General features: G+C 41.5%; 1 protein-coding gene across 1 annotated transcript in view; it reads right to left on the bottom strand.

The window, feature by feature from the left end:
- LOC135247738 (polypeptide N-acetylgalactosaminyltransferase 2) overlaps positions 1-24,306 on the bottom strand; it is a 109,506-nt gene that overhangs the window by 27,299 nt on the left and 57,901 nt on the right. The window contains exons 2-3 of the mRNA XM_064321529.1: positions 22,486-22,576; positions 12,874-13,027 (exon numbers count right to left, since the gene is read on the bottom strand). Of these exons, the coding sequence (XP_064177599.1) occupies positions 12,874-13,027; positions 22,486-22,576 (245 nt within the window). The remainder of the gene's footprint in view (positions 1-12,873; positions 13,028-22,485; positions 22,577-24,306) is intronic.

Genomic DNA, 24,306 nt, shown 5'->3' with positions numbered 1-24,306 from the left:
AGGTCAATTTCAAATTGGCAGCAGCTACCTGACACCACAATTCCCCTGCTCCATCATGCCATTATTTGGCTGTCAATTCATGGCAGTAATTAGCTCACAGCTGAAATAGCATTTAAAGGCCTTACAGGTACAGTACATTACAAACTCCTACATGTATTGAAATAAATGCATGCAGCTCTTACACTGGCATATTAACTGCATTCGATTGTGCCTGCATTCAAGAGCAAAGATCAATCACTTCCCAGCAGAAAAATCAATTATATGTAACCAGAGATGTGTGATTCAGAAAGGGAACCTGAAATTCACTTGACTTTTGCAGCTGCACTGCACCAGAACAGTCCCACAGCAGGGGCAATTGTCTTCACCGGCATCCATTTCAGGTGGGCAATCGCAACGGTCTCCAACGCTTTCCCTGTCTAATGTTATTTTTTGACAAAACATTAGACAGGTAAAGATGCGTGATCTAAGTGACTTTGACTGTGGTATGACTGTTAATGCCAAACATGGTTCCAGCATCTTAGAAACTGGCCACCAGGGATTTTGAAGCACTAGTCTAAAGTTTACAGAAAATGGTACGATATTTTAAAAAAATGAGTAGCAGCTGTTAATCAGAGAGATCAGAGGAGAATTGGCAGCCTTGTTCAAGCTAACAATAACACCCAATAACAGTTGTTTACAACAGTAGTGTGCAGAAGGGGATCTCCAATGCGTCGAACCTTGCAGCAGATGGGCTACAGCAGCAGAAGACCATGTTGGCTTCCTGCCAGCCAAGAACAGGAAGATGAGGGTACAGTGGTTACATGATCACCAAAAACCAAAAGCATGCCTGACCTGAGGAATCTCAATTTCTTCTGCAGATGGCAGAATCAGAATTTAGCATAAGCAGCATAGATCCATCCAGACTTGTGTCAAAAGTGAAGGCTGCTGGGGGGGTGGTGTAATGGTGTGGGGAATGTTTTCTTGGCACAAACTAGGCCTCGTAATACCCACTGAGCAACACTTGAATGCCACAGCATAGCTGCGCATTGTTGCTGACCATGTGCATCCCTTTATGGCCACTGTCAACCTATTTTTAAATGGATACTTTCAGCAGGATAATGGGCCATGTCACAAAGCACGCATCATCCAAAAGCTGGTTCCACAAACATAACAGTGACTTCAGTTTACTCCAATGGACTGCACAGGCCCCAGATCTCAATCCAGCAGAGTACCTTTGGGATACGGTGGAATAGGAGGTCCACAATATAAATATATGGCTGAGAAATCAGCAGTACCAGCAGGATGCTATCAAATCAGCATGGACCAAAATCCGTAAGGAATGTTTCTAGCACCTTGTTGAATCCATGCTGCAAAGAATTCAAGCTGTTCTGGAGGCCTACTCGGTACTAGATGAGTGTACCCAATGAAGTGGCCACTGAGTGTATGCACACTTTCTGTAGCCTATATGCACCAAAACAATGTAACGGTTTTCCATAAAAAACTGTTTTTTTTGTGTTTTTTCTTTTAAATAATCATTTTTTCCAGTTCATTTCATTTTGCTAGTACTTTTAATGTATTTTCATTTTTATTCCACTGTTATAAAAATATCACTTAATATTATGATATCTTGGGCAGTGTAGTTTCTATTCTGGCTGGCAGTCATAGGTCATAGTTCTTCAGAAACGGGAGGTTCAGGGAGCATAATTTATATAATATCAAAAATGCATCGTGCACCAGCAATGAGGCAAACATGGTCAACCTACACAAAACGCACATGAAGGGTCTTCGACTTCATGTCTGTGCAAGATTAACTAGTGGACTACAGGGGGGAAAGAAGCAGCGGCTGACATCACACATTTTGGAAGAAAGAGCATGCTTGGCTGCTCTCTCCCAAAATAATAGAGGAGGTTGCAGCAATGAGCATAAACACAAGCAATTGCCCATTTCATATTTGAAGAAAACATTGGTAAAATAAAAAACATACATATTAAACAGTGAAGCACTATGACAAGATGAAATGAATAGTATGAATGAATGAATGGATAGTAGCCTTAACCAAGGCTGAATTTACTGCAAATCACAGGTTGCAGAATCACAGAACCGCAATAGCAGATTCTTAACCATATTCCTTCTTTTGACTTGACATCGCACCAGTACGTGGCATGCAAATCATTTGGACCTTAGTCTGTGATGGGGTAAAGGAGGATGATCTTTGGCTATTTTGTTAATCAAAATAAGCACTCAGTCTTATCAGATTCCTGTGACATGACAAAAGGAAAATGGAAGAAAAGATTTTAAGAGTGCGCCATTGTCCAGAATTAATCTCAGTCCTCTGTCAGAGACATCCACTAATTGGAGAGGATTAAACCAGACAGGTCAGCACAAAAATAAATCAACCAATCAATGAGACTGCCTGCAATTTCAGACTGCCTAACAAGTATCAAAGGGAGAGACCGAGCTCTGAAATAGAACACCATCAGGACAAATAGGCTCCCAGTTTTACAGATATTGATGTGTCAATCTCCTAATGCCTTTACCAGTTCTATAATCAGGCAGAAGGTAAAAAAGAATAGGCACAAATGAATTACTTGCAAGCAATCTAATGCAAAATAGCCTCACATAAAAATAAATGTCATTCAATGTCTGGTAGTCCTATAACTAAGAGCCATCCAAATTGAATAAACTTTTGCTTTTGTGTATGCCTGGCAGTTGAACAGTTCTTCCTTAGTGGTTTGAAGATGTAACACCAACCCAATTCATATATAAATAATTTACATCCCAAACCCATCTACGATGACTGGAGATGTCACAGTCCAGTCTGTGTTTCCACAGGTTGTACCAGACAGTAAGTGAGCATGGAAAAAGGGCCAACTCTACTCCATTGTCATGTCACTGCACTGTGCACTTAGTCCTGGCTGCCAAGAACATTCCTGAAAGGTGAATAATATCTCTACCAGCCATTTTATCTGTAATGCCACTACCATCTTTATCTAACTGGATTTATCTAACTACATGAGAGCATGGCTTTAACAAGCTACTCTTTTTGTGATGCACGCTTGGGCCATCACGCTAAGTGAAGTAGCTTAGCTGGCATTGCTATTTTGTTCAAGCAAGGACAGCTCCAGGGTCTTAAAGACAGAAAAACTGTTAACTCCCCCTGTGCTCTCAAGGCTAAGCACTGCTGGAACGAAAACAAAGGAACACAACGCAGGATTGTCTTAGGACCAAGAACAGAGGGAAGACTGGAATCTCTACAAGGGGTAGGTATCAGTTTTGATTGGAGCCCTCCCATCTTTCCATCTATTGTTTTGTCTGCATAGACAAAACAAAAGATGGAAAAAAGCACCGCTCCCAGAACACGTCCTATGACCTGAACAAGGGAAAATGGGGGAGACTTTAGCCGAGAAGGGACGTTTCCTGCCCAGATGCTGATAAGGCCATGCTGACCGCAGGGAAATGCGTACTGCAAGAGAAAAGTTCAGAGCAAAAGCTGAAGCACTTTTTTCTGTCAAGTGAAAGCAAAGTAGAGTCATGTCTGTTTTTTGTTCATTAGAAGAGGGACGAATCTGAAACCTAGTGCCCTTAAGATGCAGATATTGTCCGCACCCCACCAACCCCCTCTTATCTGTACTATCAGTTACCAGAAGTTTGTTTGTGAGTGTTTATGTGGGGGGGAGGGTGGTTATGGTTTGGGCTCTCCGAAAATTCTCTGCATTTTCAGCGGGAGGGCAATAACAAACCCAGACCTTGCAAGCAGTAATCACTAAATTATGGAACCACAGGAGAGCCAGACAGGCTTAAATGTTCCATATTTCACAGGAGTCCTTCTTTGGTTAGTCTAACACAATAGATTGTAATCCTTTACTCAGTGAGTCAGAGTACTCTAAAGTCTCAAAAGAATCTTCAGGACATACCAAATAAACATCATTGGAAAGCTTTGCGTACACTTAATGGAGTCTGCCATACTCAAGCCAACTTTGGCTGGGATTTATATGTTTGAGGTGATGCAACAAGAAACCAAATGAGAGATCAGATGGGAAGATGAAGACACACCGGGCTCAGTTATGTGAACAAATGTAGAAAAACACGGGTAACTTTGCCCTGGGATGATTTACAATTTAGTCAGCTTGTTTAGTTTCTGTGAATCACACCGGTGAAAGTTTCATTTAGTAATTTGGCACGTAGCCAGGCTTTTAGGAATTGCATTTTTTAAAACCAATATATAAAGAGTGTATGCTTTGTTAGCGTACATTTTCATGGCCAAATAATACCACGTGCAGCCGCTTCCTGACTATGTGTGTAAGCTTGCTTAATCTTCAACTTGTGTGCAAAAACACAGAGTCTGTCAGCGAAGCAAGGCCTGTGAGCAGTCTTCATAATTTCCTCCCTGGATTAGACAGCTCTGTTTCCAGTCAGCTGGGTCATATTTCTGGAAAATACTACTTCCACTGTTGCTTTCATTGCATTTTGCCATTTTCCATTTAACTGACTAAGCATTCCTTTAGTGTTGTTTTAATAGTTCAGAAAAAAATAACTTTTTTTATTGCATTATGAAAACTCTACCCTGCTGTTCTTGAAGGTTGATCTGGGTGTAATGGGCACCAAATCTAATTTCAAGGCACTTGGAAAGTTTATCCATGTTAATGATGCACTGATGTCTTCAATTATACCATACAACTGGGGAAAGCACAATTTCATATGCAGCAACCAACCCTGGTCTTGGAATGAACAATATAGCTAATTTTGTGGGATCCTCAGCAGTATATGTTTGCCTCCTGATTGACATCAGCTCTGATTTAAACTGATCCTAGGACTAATCAAATTGCCTTAAAAAAGGGTCGGTACAAGATGAAAGCCAGACAGACATGACAACAAAAACCAGGCCCAGAGCTGCACATTGTTGAAATTAATATTTTTGAAATGTCATTATAACGAAGGCAATTTTGCTCTACATTGCGAATCATGCAGCCCATTGTGAAACTGTATCCTCACATTACTAATCTGGGTTGATTTAAACAGAAAGGCTTTTCCAAAACAGGCTCAATTAGAGTTTTTTTCCCCCCTTTTTCCCCTCTTTACAAATTTTTAAATTTAAATTTCCCTTTGTAAAGTGCTTTGCTAATGGTGTAATATAAATTTCACTGATTGTTTGACTGGTTTTTGATCTACAGAAAGTTAATGTTAGAATGTTTTCAGTGAACACATTTGTGCATTCATAATGCTTTCTGTTTATTTTACTTCAGCTCAGCTTGCACTAGAGCCACAGAGTTCTGTCTTCCCAGCACAAGTCAGCTTCATCACTCCTCATTACCACCATGTCTCAACAGATGAAGGTTATTGAAGTGTGACTACAAATTTGCAATAAACTTGGAATTTACCTTTAATTAAAGGGCAGCACGGGTATTGCTCCTTAGCAGATGCTGTTGATATAAAATCTGAATTGGACAGAAATCTCGTTTAAAGGTGTTAATAAATTTAATAACAACTTTCTCCCTGGTTGCACTTGCTTTGCTGACGTCACTGAATTTTCTAAGCAGACACCTTGTTTGCACTTTGTTCCTCTAATACCTTTCACTTAAGGGCCCTTATTTGCTTCACATTTTATTAAATGCTTGACCACTTACATGAACAAAATTAAGCTTCTGGCAAAATATGAAATCTGTACAACATTTTTCCACATTTACTCCCAGTGAGTAGGGTGGGTAGGAGGGTAGAGGGGAATTTGGGGTGGAAAGTGCAATATGTAAGCTATGCATGCTTTTTACTATGGCAATTAATCCTGAAAATGTCTTCCAAATTTCTAATGACATTTTTTTTCTAAACACTTGAGAATCTACTGGCAAGTTCTGGTTTACTTGAGTAAATGGTCCAACCACTAATTATGACTGGGAAAAGCAACCGGGCAGGGAGGGGATAAACAACAAGGATAAAGAATGGAGAGTGTGGAAGTATGGTGGAACTACCTCATTCAACACCCTGTGGGCTAGTACCAAGGCTATAAAACTGATGTGTCCTCTAGCAGTAGTCAGTGAAGTGAGATGCGTATAGGTGTGACACATGAATGCTTGGATAGATTGAAGCTGTGCAGCTACATTCTATATTAGCTGCAAGGGTTCAGTGGCACATGGAGGAGGGTGGCAAGAATATTGCACTAGTCCTGGCATGAGAATACCAGGTCTTGGACTAAGAGCTATGCACAGTAGGTAGTAAGGAAGGCGATGATTCTTTGGATGCTGTACAGAAAGCCAACACACTTGACTCACTGCTTTTATATGGAGAGAGAAGGAGAGGATCTAGGGATTACCCCTAAGCTTCTCGTAGCAGAAGAAGCCCAGGGGTAAATTGAGTTTAAGATGACAGTCCGAGATGTCCTTCAGATAAGCTGAGATGCAAAATGTTTGATGGAAAGAAAGAGGGGAAAAGCAAAGCAAAGTCAAATGGAATGAGAAACCGTGGGAGATGACAGACCCATTGAGCCAAGAACTAATGCTAGAGTGAAAGAAAAAAAATGGCCGCCACTAAGTTTATTTGAGCATGTTCTACTGGCTGAAAATGTATCTGTCCTGCAATAGGCTACTACGAACACATTTTTTAGATTTAAAAAATATATATACAGTCAGGTCCATAAATATTTGGACATTGACAAAGTTATTGTTATTTTAGCTGTCTACCACAGTATATTGGAGTTGAATATGAATATGAGCTCAAAGTGCAGACCTTCAGCTTTAATTTAAAGGTATTTACATCCAAATTGGGTGAACGGTGTAGGAATTACAGCACTTTTTGTATGTGGTCTCCCCCCCTTTTTAAGGGACCAAAGGTAATTGGAAAATTGGCTGCTCAGCTGTTCCATGGCCAGGTGTGTGTTATTCCCTCATTATTTCATTTACAAGTAAGCAGATAAAAGATCTAGAATTGATTTCAAGTGTGGCATTTTCATTTGGAATCTATTCCTGTTAACTCTCAATATGAAGTCCAAAGAGCTGTCACTGTCGGTGAAGCAAGCCATCATTAGGCTGAAAAAAAAAACACAACAGAGAACATTAGGTGTGGCCAAATCAACTATTTGGTACATTCTTAAAAAGAAAGAATGCACTGGTGAGCTCAGGAACACCAAAAGGCCCAGAAGACCACGGAAAACAACTGTGGTGGATGACAGAAGACACTTTTCTGGTGAAGAAAACCTCAAACAGTGGCCAGATCAAGAACATCTCAGGAGTAGGCGTATTATGTCAAAGTCAACAATCAGATTTCACCAGAGTAATAGAGGTTTACCACAAGATGTAAACTATTGGTAAGCCTCAAAACAGTAAGACCAGATAGAGTTTGCCAAAAATCTTAAAAGGCTTACAGTTCTGAACAACATCCTATGGACAGATGGTCAACTTGGTACCAGAATGATGGAAAAAGGAAGAATGCTCATTATCAAAGCATACCACCTCATCTGTGAAGCATGGGAGGTAGTGTTATGGCAGTGGCATTGTCAAATGCATGCATGAGGAACGTGGTATGGCTTGTCATTACCAATGATGCTGACTGATGACAAGCATGGTGAGGTAGTGTTATGGCGTGGGCATGTATGGCTGCCACTGGAACTGGTTCCCTTGTATTTACTGATGATGTGACTGCTGACAAAAGCATCAGGATGAATTCTGAAGTGTATAGGGCTATATTATCTGCTCAGATTCAGCCAAATGCTTCAAAACTCATTGGACGGTGCTTCACAGTGCACATGGACAATGACCCGAAGCATACTGCAAAAGCAACCAAAGACTTTTTTAAGGCAAAGAAGTGGAATGTTCTGCAATGGCCAAGTCAGTCACCTGACCTGAATTCAATTGAGCATGCATTTCACTTGCTGAAGGCAAAACTGAAGGCAAAACGCCCCAAGAACAAGCAGGAACTGAAGACAGCTGCAGTAGAGGCCTGGCAGAGCATCATCCGGGAAGAAACCCAGCATCTCGTGATGAGTATGGGTTCAAGACTTCAGGAAGTCATTGACTGCAAAGTATTTGCAACCAAGTATTAAAAATGACAATTTAATTTATGATTACGTAAGTTTGTCCAATTACTTTTGAGCCCCTAAAATTGGGGGGGGGGGGGGGGGCGCTATGTATAAAAATGGTTGTAATTCCTACATTGTTCATACAATATTTTTTACAAAACCCATAAATTAAAGCTGAAAGTCTACACTTAAATCACATCTTGATCGTTTCATTTCAAATCCATTGTGGTTGCATACAGAGCCAAAATGATGAAAATTGTGTCACTGTCCAAATACTTATGGACCATTCTTTCACGAGCAGATTAACAGAGACATAGGTAATAAAAGACCCTCACAAACAACAAAACAAATCACAACTGTAAAAAAACAAAAACATTACATTTCAAAGAAGCAACTGTTTAACTCCAAGTTAAATCTGCAGAGTCAACTTGTTCAGTATGCAAATTATATGCTGCTTGATTGGCCTGGTCACCAGGGAATGAAATGGCTAATTCACTTTAAAAAGCTGAGGAAAGTGAGCCGAGCTTTTTTGTTGGGAAATGTACAATACGTAGGCTACACGTAATTAGCACAGACCCCCATGGTGGGTTGACAGAGACTAAAGTTTTTGAAGCCTGCAAACTGCAAACATGAAGAAGTAAGCTAGGGACTGTACGTCCTCAGGACCCTGCAGCCACATCATAAAACACATTCACTTCTCCCCGCCCATTAATGTTCATTAAAAAATGCCAAAACCGATTCCAAACTGATTCCAAACTTATCTGGTGTGTCACAAAGATTCCTGAATTAAGCAAGTGTCCCAACTCCACTAGTAAAAGGTTTTTGATAATCAAGGGTGACTGTTTCTTTGAAGTTCTTTATGATTTTCAAAAACAGCTAGCAAACACACTCCTCCCTATTAATTATTACAAAAGTATTTAACAAAAATATAGTAAACAACAAAAAGGTACATAAAGGTTAAAATTAAAATTCTCGCTACATGGGTTTAAATCAGCCATGGTTCCTCAGATTACTACTGCAGTAGGTCTGTCTGAAGATATGTCAGGTGCCTACAGGCTCTTAGCTAGTATCAATGAGAAATGTTCCTATGATTGCTGCTGGTTTCTGTAGCATTGTGCTCCTGTAGTGTGAGAAACACATTGGCATTACAGTTAATAGAAGAAAAGGACATCATACCAATATAAAGGACATAAAGATTTAATACATGTTATACACAATGATTTCAGCACGCAGGCATCTTCAGCATGCTCACGTGTGCTTTGTATTGTTGCGTTGCTATTAGTTTGCTATTGGGGGGATTCAGCACCTCTGAGTTTATGGGAGTGATGCGTGTTATTACATTTCCTATTACCGAAGTGCACACACCTCAACTGCAGTGCTTTACACACAAGTCTAATATAATACTGAATACTAATACTACTCACTCTAATATAATACTAAATGTTGAAATAGCCATTTCCTAAAGACTTCCTCAACAAAAAATTGAACTAATAGATTCTGAAGCATATGACCACAGCAAGACATGTTTTACTGAGAGTTGGTAAATGGACTGCATTTATATAGCGCTTTTATCCAAAGTGCTTTACAATTGATGCCTCTCATTCACCAGAGCAGTTAGGGGTTAGGTGTCTTGCTCAGGGACACCTTGACACGCCCAGGGCAGGGATCGAACCGGCAACCCTCCGACTGCCAGACAACCACTCTTACCTCCTGAGCTATGTAGGACTGAGTTGAGTCCACAGACAAGCCATAGAATTTTAAAGGCTGTTGACTGGTCTATAATAAATTGAGCCAGAGAGGAATAATTCAATTGCACTTTTAGAAGGGCCCCTTGGGTAGACGCTACAAAGTCCAAAGCATTTTAAGAGAAACTAATAAGAGTCTTCGGTGCTCAGAGATTCGAAACATGCTGGAAAGAAACATGCTACCACAGACGCTGCACTTTCAATTTATACACATCCACTACCACTTTACTCAATTTTAGAGCTCTCACTTCAGTGACACCTGGTCCATCATTGCTCTCCCCACTTTGGCCTTCTTATCAAGGTTTGTCTCATTCACAGCTTCGTGCTGGATAAACTCTTCCTGAGGGATGGGGACAGACAGTGGAGAGATTATTGTTTAAACTGTACCTTATAGCTAAAGTGAGATTGCTAACCACAAACCTGGTTTAGACAATCCACTCTCCAGCCCTTTGAAATTTAAATATGAAGACTGGCAGGCTGGCAAATACAGCAGTCAGGCATGTCAGGCTTGAAACATTAAGACACAGACAAGACTGGGCTGTGTGTGTGGTGGTAGTACAGCATCTATATATGGAAACTCATTCCACTTTGTAGCCTAATACAGGGGAAGACAGATGCTGTGAGTTATAATTGTCAAGTGACACAAAAAAACTGTGCATTGCAGCATTTCAACAAAAGTGTTGGGCCAAACAGCTCCTTAGATGCTAATTTTATGTGCATTTATTTATTCATTTTTTTTTTTTTTTTGTTTATTGCTGCAATATCTTTTAAAGTGTATTCCAGCAGGGTTAGTATGGCACTGCAGGGGGAAACAATGGGAACCTGGATTTAAATAATTACATAGAAAGCACCATAAACAACAAATCTGTTCCATTCCTCAGGTGCCTTAGGAAAATAACTCTCAGGGCAGTGATTCAGTTACATCTCCAGACAATACAATAGAGGTCTTCTTAATTGTCCTGTAATCAGGTTTACATGGTTGCTGGGCCACACCTGGTGGGGATACTTTACTCAATGAGCATGTCTTTTACTGTTAAGTTTAAAAGAAGACTGTGGAGAGGGTATGTACTGGCTACACACTGAAGAAGCCGAAGCAAGCCCTTAAGCAGTTTATAGGCTGGATTTATTCTGTGGAAAACATTCATAATTTCTTGCCCTAAATTGTATGGCTTTTTTCACAATTTCACCAGCAGATGTGAACCACAGCAGGGAGAGTCCCATCCATGCAGAATGAATCGGTATACCAGTCTTTTACTGTCATATATGGCATATCGCCATGACCCCTCACAGTTGTATTGTAAATATTTTTGGACTTCTGTCTTTGAAGCAGATAGACTTTGAACCCTGCAGGTCAAACAATATATAAAAACATAAAATTGGACTGCAAATGGTAAATAGACTGCATTTATATAGCGCTTTTATCCAAAGCGCTTTACAATTGATGCCTCTCATTCACCCATTCACACACATACACTCACACACCAACGGTGAAAGGCTGCGATGCAAGGTACCAATCAGCTCGTTGGGAGCATTTAGGGGTTAGGTGTCTTTCTCAGGGACACTTCGACATGCCCAGGGCGGGGGATCGAACCGGCAACCCTCCGACTGCCAGACAAACGCTCTTACCTCCTGAGCAATGTCGCCCCATAATTTTGCTTAAAAGTTTGCTTAAAGTTTAAAGATAAAGGACCTTCTCTAATAATTTTGCTCATCAAAACTACAGACATTTTTCAAATATGCCAACTGTAACCAAAATGACTTTAATTTCAGAACCAACAAGAATAAAAAAAGAAAGAAATGCAGGACATGCAAAGCACTGTGAGAAGATAAGAAAAAAAACGATGACCAGATGTTTTACGAGCTCAATACTACACAACACAAGACCATCACATGGACATTCTATAATCAGAGGATGCATCATCACATCCAGCATAAATCCACTACCACCATACTCATTTCGAGATGTTGCAAAAAGATGTCAGTATCCACAGAGAAAGAGATTTGTTGTGGTTTGCAAATACACAAAGGACATGGTTGGGATATGCTGTGATACAAACTCACCGACTCACACATTAATGTTTTCCCCTACTGTGATAACTGTGTTGGTGGTTTACCGTAGTATTTGATACAAATTGCACAGCTTAAATGCGTGTCTGGCTCAAGGGAATTAAAAGATAATGGTCGGACAACAAAAAGTGCAAACACTCACAGAGGTTTTACTGACATTCGGTTTACAAAACTGCAAAGGCACTGGGTGTCTCTATCGTCAAGTTTAGTGGCTTACTGACACTGCTGAAGGAAGCTGTGCTGATTTTGGTGACTGCCTCCTTACAACACGAGGCGACAACAGAAAAGTTAAAATTCCAGACTGATTAGCTGTAATCACAGTAAGGATGTTACAGACTAACTCTTAAATGCATTTACAGTGCATTTTAGGTTTTTTTTGCAGACCATTTCTCCAGAGGAGCTTACACAGCTTATTTAACTACAGCCCCTACCGTATGGCTAACATTAAGTCAGCGTGGTTAATTTAATCTCTTATATAGGCAGATAATACAGGGGAAAACCTTGACTATGGAATATCCAGTAGAAAATGAATGGATTATCTACATGAGTGCTGGAAGAGGCAGATAGGGGCTTACATATCACAATAAGTGTGATATGTGAGCTAATACTCAGATAATACTTTTGTGAGATTCAAGGCCATGGTTGTAATTGGGAGAGGGGCATCTGTCACCCTTAAAAGGGGATCTGTGAACCACTGGAATGCAGCAAACGTATGGTCAGTGGCACCCATGGGTGGCTCTACCTAATTTAATAAATATACGCATAACATTAATGTAAATGTACACATAAACTCAACTTATATATATATGTATATATACATGCTAGTACCAGGTAATTTTATTCATATATAACACTCTTTATATTACTTTTTGAAACTGTACCACTGTAGCTTTCAGGATGGTTATCATGCCAGGGCACACTCAAATCATGGCATCCCTAGTTAGAGTTCACACAAATACACTAAGGACACAGTTAAGAAAAGTGTGAAACAGAGACTCATTGGCTCTGGGTCCAAAACACTTTTTTATGGGTTTGCACAGGTGCACACAGGTAAAGACAGCTGTGAAACAGACTCACTGGTCATGTCTGGTGTCCGGGACGCCACGGTCCATCCGTAGCTTGTCACTCTCCACCTGGTTAAACTTGTTCCGAGCGTAGGGATCCTGCCCTGGCTTCACCACAGTTGCACCCACGTAAAGATCCTGGTCAAAGTCCTGCCACCTAACTTTCCCTGTAAACAGTACAGCAGAGAAAAAGAGGCTCTTATCTCTTTCCTTCTGCCAAAAAAACTGGAGACATGAAAATGGGAAGGAACACCTGGTAACATTTTGACTTCATATTTATTTAACTTAGAGAAATAAATCTCATCCTGGACAAATATTTAAAACATTAAATGTCCCAGGTCCAGATGGGTTGAAGTTGATAATAAAAATATACAGCTTGTACACATTTCATGACAAAGATCTTCCGCAAGACTGTTAACAATTATTTCAATACTGAGATCAGGTGAATGGCTTCAACATCTGACTCAGTGCTAGAGTAAATCACACCACATGCTTTAGAATGTAGCCTATGTTCTATATGGCTCAAGAGCTTCAGAAAAATGCCATGCTTGCTAATCACTAATTAAATCTTTTGTAATTAAATATATTATTTTGAAATAAAAAGTATTCCCATCATTTTCCTCTCCTTATTCTTTCTCTAAATTCCTTATAATTAACCTTCCTTACATGCCCCTCACCCCTCCAGCATCTGAACCCCTCATCCATTATAAGCCTGTATTATACTCCTTCTGAAGAAGTCAAAGAAGATAACTCAAAATCTACAGGGCTGCCTGCCTTGCCCCCTTCCATTATTCACCGGAACATACTGAGCATAAACATTGGTCCTCTTACTTCTCCTAAACACAGATCTGCATAACCACTTAAAACCCAGTGCTTTTTGAAAGAATCCCCTCTCTCTTAAATAAACCCCATTATTTCCAAAAGCTGTACTCTGTAACATACATGACATATTTATTCTGAATAACTTCTTTATTCTATAGTGATTACATGTATTTCTGATACTGGACAAAAAAAGTTTTTTTTCCAATCATACCTCAGGATGTCTACAACACTAGGAAAAAAATATTGCAGCCGACTGAATAAAGCAGTAAAATTTAACATGCGTTTCAACAAAGGAGGGCCCAAGTGTCCCCAAAACCTCTCCAAAAGGCACCAAACCTCTCCAAATGGGAATATTGTGAATATTGTTTTTTCTAGCTATCTCTCACTTATTATTATTGTTATTGTTATTGTTATTATTATTAATAATAATAATAATAATAATAATAACAATAATAATAATAATAACATTACTACTACTATCCAACCAGTTCACATTATTATTATTATTACGAGTGAAATACAATCTATCCATCCATCCATCTACTATCTATACCCGCTTATCCTGAGCAGGGTCACAGGTGCTGGAGCCTATCCCAGTGTGCATTGGGCGAGAGGCAGGAATACACCCTGGACAGGCTGCCAATCCATCACAGGGCACTGACATACTAATACAAATGGAATTGGCTTGCTTACCATGATTTGGCTTTTACGACAATGAACAAAGCACTTATAAACAATAGATGGTGTGTGCACAAAGCTGTATTTCCATTCTGCAAAAACCTCCCGCGAGCTGCTGGTTATGCAATGGAATATCTCAGTGATTATTTTAGCTATAAAGAAGCCGTAAACTAATTTCAAAAGCTGCAGAAATTAGCTTGAAGATTACGAGACTGTAAGGTTACTGTAATGTGTCCAAGCAAGGGTAAAAATCACATTAGATCATAGAGAAGGTAGATTTTTTTTTTTGGCTGTCTGCCTGGAATGTCTAATTGAGATCATTTTTTCAGTGTTTGTAAGGTAAGAATATGTTTTTCTTTAGAAAAATTGAACTTTCCATATTAGAAATTCTATTTATGTACATAGAAATGCTTGGTCCTAAAAATACTTTCAGCTCAATTGAAGCAATGCATCAAATTTGATTGCTTATGGCTAAGAGGGGGATTTTGGTGGTGTCAATTCCATTACTGTAGTGTTTGACTTGTTGTGGACAATTACTGGATTATAAAATACCATAATCCTCAACCTAGGGTGTCAATTTCAGCCCTCCTGCTTCGTAAATGATTTTATTATCTCTAGTGGTTATACTGATCGAAACAGGGCTTTTTGCTTCAAAGTGCAAAAATCAAAGCTTTACAACACTATACAGGTTATAGCCATGCACATTGAATCAATGATTGATAAAATCAATATCAGTCGTGTGGGGCAGCAGTGTAGTATAATGAGTAGGTAACTTAAATGTCACAAGTTTGATTCCTGGGTTGTACACTGCCATCGTCCCCTTGAGCAAGGTACTTAACCTGTATCAGTACATATCCTGCTGTATAAATGAATACAATGTAAGTGCTATGAAAAACGTTCAGTAAATTTGTACTAATTAAGACAATGTTATTTTATAATAAAGGATATATAAAATTATATATCCACGCCATCTTCTTTGTGCCTACCAGGTGTCCAAGGTGTCAACTCTTGAACCCTCCAACCCCGTATCGGTAGGGGAAACTCACAGCTCTAACTTGAGTAGTCATGGTTACTCCTACACTTGTACGATATATGTGACATTTTGTCTCTGCACTGCCATCAATGTTATGCTAATCACATCAACCAGTGTGGTTTACCACACTGCTCTGCATCTGCATTTTTGACCTGAGCAACATCAAAAGAAGTACATCCCTTCCCTTCTGGACACTGCTTTCCAGGCACTATCAGCAAGCACAACAATTTTCTGCTACTTGCCAGGTAGCCAGTCTTGGGGGCTACTTGGCTAGTGAGCTGACCAGGGCTACCAAGCTTGTGAGCAGACCAAGACCAACCAGTTAACATAGTGTTTTCATAGTATTTTTCTGAATTACTGAAACCATTTTTTCAATCAAAGCCTTTTCAACAACTTTGACTAAGACGATGTTCAATCCGAGACCATTTTCTAGCAATTGACTGGCTAGTTTCCCATTTAAAATTCCACCTAACCTCTGCGGCTCATTAATCCCAAGGTCTTTAGTTTTTTGGATTAGCAATTTCCCCCCCAGTATATGAGCAAGTCTACTAAGTTTAGGGTATGTATGTTCAGCAAGCTGATAGCAAAGAGCTAGACGGCTCTTTGGCTTAACATGTACTGATACCACTTGTGATTAATAATTCTGTTCATTGCTATGCAAACATGGACACTTAATCACATGACAGCGGTCAATTGAATTCACTATCAATGGGAGGGGGCAAGGGGGATAAAACAAGTTAATATTCTCATAGAGGCTTGACAGCCCATCTTCACTATAATTCACTATAAATCTAAATGCCTCAAAATAATACATCTTTGTTGCCAATTTTCTCACTGAATATTTCTGTTAAGTGACCCAAAGGGGTAAGACTGACAAGAGACACCCAAACCTAGTTCAGTGACCTTTTCTCCTGCTAAACTTATGTCCATCAGTAAAAAGCCACAAAGCTCTGTGTTTGGCACACTATTACAAGCAAACACAGATTTAATGACAAATCGGCCATTAAGACACTCAAGCCTATGATTTCGTAATGCTGAGAGACCATTAAAAAGACCATACTATTTTAGGACAAAGATCAAGCTGGGCAGACAAAGAAAAATAAGGCTAAACCATGTGATTCATGCCAGCCTTTTCATTCAGAGCACAGGAAGACAGTGGGTCGCTGGAAATTGCAACAGAATAATGACTCTATTAGCCATGAGAGAATCCAAGAGACTAGATGACAGAACTTTCCCAGAGACACTGTCAGCAGTCCTCAAATCAAGTAGAAACTTTTCCACCACAAAAATGTGCTTCTGGGCATGACGCACATTGCTGTTTCAAATTAGCCCCTCAAGAAACTGAAAGAATGTTGAAATATTCCAAAGAAATTGTAAATTTGGTAAGCTACAAAATAAATCTTGAAAAGCGGGCCTCTCACAAAGAAGTTCTGTCACAGCAAAGCAGATAAGACTGACCAATAGTGATGTCAGAAATCTAGTGTTTAGACTATGGCCTTAGAGAGAGAAACAGTGAATTGGATACAATATGATATTGTTTCTAAGAATGTGGCCTGTTCTCCCCTCCACAAGCAGCAAATGTGATTGTTACAAATTAAAGTCCACTGATATCCTAACCTAGGCAGGCGATCTATTGGTTTCACCTCCAGCAGAATTTGTTTCAGAAGAGACTAACCAGAAGCCACAGGACATCATACTGGGGGTCAGAGACCCTGCATGGCTACATGCTGAACACATTCAAGTTTGAATGCAATCTGTGAAATCAGTGTGTAAAAATCTTAATGACTATACAGATAATGGTGTTGAGACCTGATAGTTTAACAGTTTAACACCTGACAGTTGCTAATTAGGTACACTCGCTCCTAGTTTATGAGCCAGCTCCCCATTCCAGTCTGTGCTCTCCCCTTCAGAAGGCGCTTCCAGCGACGTGGCCCCCCTCGACAACAGAACCCCTCTAACCTCTGCTACCCCCCGCTGACCCCCTGTGAGAACTTCACGGTCACAGGGGGGCTATGGAACTGCCAGTCTGCTACGCGCAAGGCAGACTTCATCTCCGCCTATGCCTCCCTCCTATCCCTGCAGTTCCTTGCCCTCACAGAGACCTGGATCACACCAGACAACTCCGCCACTCCTGCTGCCCTCTCGTCCTCCTACTCCTTCTCCCACACCCCCCAGCGATCTGGCCATGGTGGTGGTACTGGTCTACTGATATCCCCCACCTGGAAATTCTCTGTTCTCCCCCTCCCTGACCTGTCTATATCCACTTTTGAATTCCATCCTGTCTCTATCACCTACCCTGCTAACCTCTATATTATTGTTATTTATCGTCCCCTGGGGCCCCTGGGAAGCTTCCTGGATGAGCTAGACACCCTGCTCAGCTCCTTCCCTGAGGACGGCACCCCGCTGATCCTCCTGGGAGATTTTAACATCCACCTAGAGGCCTCCCAGTCTGCTGCCTTCCTACCACTACCCCACTCCTTCGACCTCTCCCTACAACACTCTCCCCCAACCCACAAGGCAGGCAACCTCCTAGACCTGATCTTCCTGAGGACCTGCTCCAGCTCCAATCTTACGGTTACCCCCCTGCATACATCTGACCATCACTTCATCTCCTTCTCCCTCCCCCTCTCTCCACATCCTCCCTCTCCTCCTCCCCCACTGTCACTGTCTGCCGTAACCTCCGCTCCCTATCAGCCTCTTCTCTTGCTCCCAGAGTTACTGCTTCCCTCCCCCCTCTTCAATAATTTTCCAAGCTCCCCACTAACTCTGCATCCTCCACCCTAACTTCATCTCTCTCCTCAGAACTCGACTCCCTATGCCCCTTTGTCCCTAGGCCAGCACGTTCATCCCCTCCCAGTCCATGGATGTCTGACATCCTACGCACCTCCAGGGCCAGCCTCCGCGCTGCTGAGAGGAAGTGGGCCAAATCCAGGGACCCATCTGACCTCTCAGCCTATCAGTCTCTCCTGACAGAGTTTTCTTCTGCTGTCACTGCCGCTAAGGCAAAATTCTACCAAACTAAAATTCATAACTCCATTCCTAACCCTCATCAACTTTTCTCTATTTTCTCTTCTCTCCTCAGCGTGCCACCTCCTCCACCCCAGTCTTCCTTCACTGCAGATGACTTTGCAGCATTCTTTGACGAAAAGATTGCAGACATCCGCAGCTCCTTTGCCCCCTCCGCGCCCTCCGCCCCCTCTGCGCCCTCTGCCCCCACTGCCCCCTCCGCGCCCTCTGCGCCCTCCGCCCCCTGTTTCTCCACATTTTCTCTCCTCTCAGACTCTGAAGTTTCCCAGATTCTGCTCACCCACCGCCCTACCACCTGCGCCCTTGACCCTATCCCCTCATCTCTCCTCCAGGCAATCACACCAGACATCCTCCCTTTTGTCACCTCCCTCGTGAACTCCTCCCTATCTTCTGGATGTTTCCCCTCATCCTTCAAGAGGGCCCACATCACCCCGCTGCTGAAGAAACCCACACTAGATCCTTCAGTCATTCAGAACTACCGCCCGGTATCTCTCCTCCCTTTCCTATCCAAAACACTTGAACGTGCTGCATCTAACCAACTCTCTGCTTTCTTCTCTCAGAACAACCTGCTTGACCCCCACCAGTCTGGCTTCAGGCCTGGCCACTCGACCGAGACTGCACTCCTCTCGGTCAGTGAGTCACTCCATGCCGCACGAGCAGCCTCCCTCTCCTCTGTCCTGATTCTTCTAGACCTCTCCGCTGCATTTGACACTGTGGAGCACTCTATCCTCCTGTCCTCCCTGGCAGCAACAGGGATCTGCGGCACAGTCCTTGACTGGATTGAGTCTTACCTCTCTGACCGTTCCTTCCAGGTTGCCTGGGCGGGTAAGGTATCACCACCCCGTCCCCTCCCCACCGCAGTTCCCCAGGGCTCAGTCCTCGGTCCCCTTCTCTTCTCCGTATACACCAGATCCCTTGGCCCTGTAATATCTGCCCACGGCTTGTCCTATCACTCCTATGCCGACGACACGCAACTCTTTCTCTCCTTCTCCCCATCGGACACACAGGTCCCTGCCCGCATCTCCGCTTGCCTGAGGGACATCCAGAGCTGGATGGACAATCACCACCTGAAGCTCAACCCGGGAAAGACGGAGTTAATCTTTATTCCTGCTCTATCCTCTCCCCTCCTCGACTTTTCCATTTCCCTAGGGGACACCTTAGTGACATCATCACCCTGTGCCAAGAATCTCGGAGTGGTGATGGACAACAGGCTGTCCCTCTCCAAGAACATCGCAGCAGTAAGCCGGGCATGCATATTTTTCCTGTATAACATCCGGAGAATCCGCCCCTTTCTCACCAACTACTCAACCCAGCTCCTGGTCCAAGCAATGGTTCTATCCCGCCTGGACTACTGCAACTCTCTTCTGGCTGGACTACCGGCATCTGCCATCAGACCCCTGCAACTCATTCAGAATGCTGCGGCTCGTCTGGTCTGCAACCTCCCCAGACACTCCCACGTCACTCCCCTGCTCACTACCCTCCACTGGCTGCCTGTTATAGCTCGCATCAAATTTAAAACATTGGTCCTAGCATACCAGGCAGTCAAGGGATCAGCCCCAGCATACCTCCACAAGATATTCAAACCCTACATGCCAGCCAGATCCCTCCGTTCTGCTACCTCAGGATGCCTGACACCTCCCCCTCTTCGCACCTGCACTTCCAGAACACGTCTCCTGTCTGTTCTGGCCCCACGATGGTGGAATGACCTCCCCTAGAGGTCAGAACAGCTGAGACACTGACCCATTTCAAACGACGACTGAAGACTCACCTCTTCAGGCTGCACCTCTCCCCATCCCTCCCTACCTCCCTGTAAATGACTGTAAGCTTAGGGTTGTAACTAGGCAGCTGTTTCGTAGGTGACTTAGGTGCGTTAACTGTCTTAACTACTGCTTGTATTTTTTCCACTGCGTTGTTGCCGTTCTCGTTGTGTTAGTGTTAATCAGTTTAACCTTCAGGGTCCAAGTTGAATTATGCGGTTGTTCCCTGCACTTGGACCGGTACTTCTCTCTAGGGTTTTCGTCATACTTGTTCCTGGTTATGGTTATACACTTTGTTGTACGTCGCTCTGGATAAGAGCATCTGCCAAATGCCTGTAATGTAATGTAATGTAAATCTCCATTTTTTTGAACCAATTCCAGTTTTAAGAGGAAACCAACATGATACGATTTGGTTTTGTTATATGGAAAATATTTTGGTGGAAGTTACAACTGGCTGGCCTTGACAATTATCTGTCTACAAATATCACCCCATTGTAGATGCAGAGATAAACTTCCATTCTTTTAATTCAAGGTATTCAAGAGCTGAACTGAATTACATCCTTACATATTCATGTTTGACATTTGATCTTGGAGAAGCAGACTTTTTCTCTTTGTATTTTGGTGGTGGTTCTTTGGTTGTGATTCAGAAAATAAATATATTTTTAATTAATCCTCGCTTGTCTGACAGTGAGTACAAAAATACATGCTCAGTACTAATTAATTTGAATTGCTTAATTGGGTTGCAAGTATTAAAATATATGTTTCCAATGGGAAGCACTGCACTCACCAAAAAAGGAACACAAAGGTTTCAAACACACATCTTGAGAGAAATTTTTTTATAGACCTAAGCTACTAGTATCATTACTATTACAGATTGGACAATTACCATTTACCAGAATTACCCTTTTCTGCCCCTTAACTGATATAACGTCCACTGGTTGAAGCAGAGTTTCACAAAGCTTGACTAATGAGAAGGCACCTTTCGCCCTTTGGCATTTCCAAGAAACACCTTAATCTGTTATTTTTGTTTATTGAGGAGTTAACACTTTCTAGATTGGTATTGTAGTAGTGGCTAGCATAGTAGCACATTCAGTACATTCACTAAAATTTTCATGAGCCATCAGAAGCAAAAAGCACTGGAGGGCTATAGCACGTGCACACTTTTTATCCTACTATTGACTAGGTTGTGAATTATGTCCGGCTGTTTGAATGCATACAATTTAACATTTAACAGCTTTACATTATTTCAGTTTCGATTCAAAGCAATAGGACTATGCAGGGAAAATCCTTTAAGGGGTCAAACAAAGGTCATTTGTTCAGCCCGAGCCTCTAGCTCTATAAGAGTGGAGCAGACATACTCCAGCACGTTAAAGCCACTGAGGTGCCCAACTTTTCTACTGGGTAGGCAATGAGAAGGCAATGAAGGCTGCAGAGTGGCAGAGGCAAACGAACCATGAAGTAACATGTTACAGCCCAGACCAGGCTTATGGTTCATATGAGTTAATGTCCTAATAAGTCTTTAATTACAGTTTTATAAGAGGAGGTGATCATATTATAGTGCAGGCAGACAGATGTTTGTTGACTTTGCAAAACCTGTTCAATGGATGTCATATCCATTAACATTGCTCAAACTGTTGATGCCTCACTAGTGTCACTGACACAGTTGAACATTAAAATCTTGAAAAAGGGCTCCCGTGGACAATATACTACTCATGGTCAAGCATATAGTTGCAGATGAGGTAATAATCATAACTTGTGCAATAAAGAATCAGATTTTCCCCTTTCCATAGGGCAGGGGTGAGGAAAGTTTATTATAGAAATTAAGTGGAACAGCTCTCCAGAGATGGGAGATTTCTGAGTTCAGAAATACCGTCCAATTCCACCAATGATACACTGCACCAAAGAGTATATATAAGTCAGAATGTATGTGTACCTGAGGCATACTTTTTTAAGTAGCCCATAAATTGGTTGCCACCTGGTTGATAGCTTGCAAATTAGTGCACAAGGGATGCAGGCTTCGACCTCAGTGTTTTAACTGAGGACAAAAGACTATACACTCACGCATGGGATTATTGCATGGTCAACCAAATATAGCGGTTTTTATTTTATTTTTTTAATTAATTTCCCATGAAAATGAAGGGTGTGATCAAAAGTTTGGTCTAGTCTGAATGGAGCATTTCTGACTGCTCACTCATCTCAGCTCTCGATATGAATTAATTTGACTGGGGTCTGGGGTGGCGGCTGGGGTGTTTATCACATAGCTAAAAAAACTGAAGTGGCCACTGACAACTGGTGTAACCATTTGTACCTGGGGGGAGTGTCTCCAGGCTGTGGGCTTTGTCATCTGAACTGCTGTGTAACTGGTTCCTCTTTGACGAATCAATGCCAGTCCAGTCATCCTGAAAAACAGAGAGATATTTTGAGCATGGATTTTGCCATACATTATCACCAAGCATACCTGCCTCATATCACACCACAGTAATATATTTTCCCCAGGCTCAGTTTACTCTGGTTTTTCAATTATCAATGTTTAATTAGATGCATAACAGGTATTTTTGTCCACAGATGTGGCATCCCAGATAGAGTAGTAGTAAAAAAAAAGTAAGAAATGCTAGCTTCAGAACTCTAAGACTCTTTTAAAATGTGCAAGCAACAATTATTTATCACAACAATTATTTATAAATGTAAATGAGGGGCCAGGACCCTGAAAACAGTGGTACAGAATCTGACTTGAGCTCTTTCCCCATCCAGCATGATGTCTTCATTATACACTAAAGTATAGTTGTACTATGTGTGGGAAGGTGGATGATCAGGTTTATTCCATCACATCTCAAGCTGTGATCAGAACACCTGAATACACTGCTGTGTACCTGAACAAAAAAAGTTCAACCCCAACAAAAACCACATCTCACAGCCAGTGCACTACTTTAACCATCACCAAAACCATGCATGGGAAACAGACGGACTCTTAGTGCATGTATTTCTTCTATTTTGAAAAAAAGTATAAAGGGTCAAATTTAACACAATAATTCAAAAAGGGTTATCTGGGTTTATTTATCAGAAAGTATTATTTATGCCTTTGGATTTATGTTTCTTGTGTGCAGAGTTCAATCCTTTAAACCCTCGTAAATGGAGGGTGCCTCACTTGCTTATACACCGGAGATGCTGACTAATAGAGCCATCCTTTTCATCCCAAACATTGTATAACCCCTTTAATATGCTTCCAAGAATCCAGACAAAGGAACATTGTTACTGCTCAGCAGGTGAATGCAGTATAACAGTTTTACCATTAAATATTTTTAAAGACTGGTGTTTCCAGTGCAACATGTTGACAAAGGAGTGATTAATGCATGAAACAATAAATTTTTTGGGCTTACTCCTGTATCATTGCTATGTGGGAATAGACACAGCTTCTTGGAAAGGAAATAATCTTTCCTTTAGACAGAACTCTGAAACCCTTTTTTCTATGTGGAAAAGACTTTAGGCATGAGAAATGCGCTTGCGAATGACAAAAGAGCCCTTGATGTTCTGTTTTTGTTTTCGTTCAAGGTAGCTTTAAAAAGGATTTTACATCTCCAATGTATCCCTGTTTCTATGGCAACCAGGTTGTCTTTTTCATGGAGTTGAACTGATTTTGGTCCCTCAATCCATCCAGCGCACTCAACAAGGTTTTAAGGAAACAAAGACCCTTATATGCAGCAGCATTTTAGATTTTAATCATAAGTTCAAGTCTATGGTCTAAATCTGAATCAGACAGCAGGCATGCAGAACATTTTCTGCAATGAAACAGCAAATGCAAATCGAAGTGTCCTCCTGAATTCTACCGCTGACTGCAAGAAATAATCATGTATCTGGGCTGCCGACCTGAATTTTATCCTGCAAGTGTCCCTGTAGGCACTCTGAGTTCAACAATGATTTGGCAGTCACAGAAACATGACTAATTATCAAATCAGGGCCTAATTAAGTGGTGTTCATCAGTGCAAAACAATAAAATGATCCTGTGAAGCAGGTGTGGAGGAAATGAAACATCAACACACACAAACAACATCAAAACAGACAACAGTAAAACAATATCTTGCTGTTACATTGCAAGGATTCACTTAATTCTGCACTAACAAAACATTAATTA

Source organism: Anguilla rostrata, chromosome 2 (genome assembly GCF_018555375.3).
Source record: "Anguilla rostrata isolate EN2019 chromosome 2, ASM1855537v3, whole genome shotgun sequence".
Classification (NCBI taxonomy): Eukaryota; Metazoa; Chordata; class Actinopteri; order Anguilliformes; family Anguillidae; genus Anguilla; species Anguilla rostrata.
Note: the sequence above shows the minus strand (reverse complement) of the source record. Positions and strands in the feature narration are given on the sequence as shown.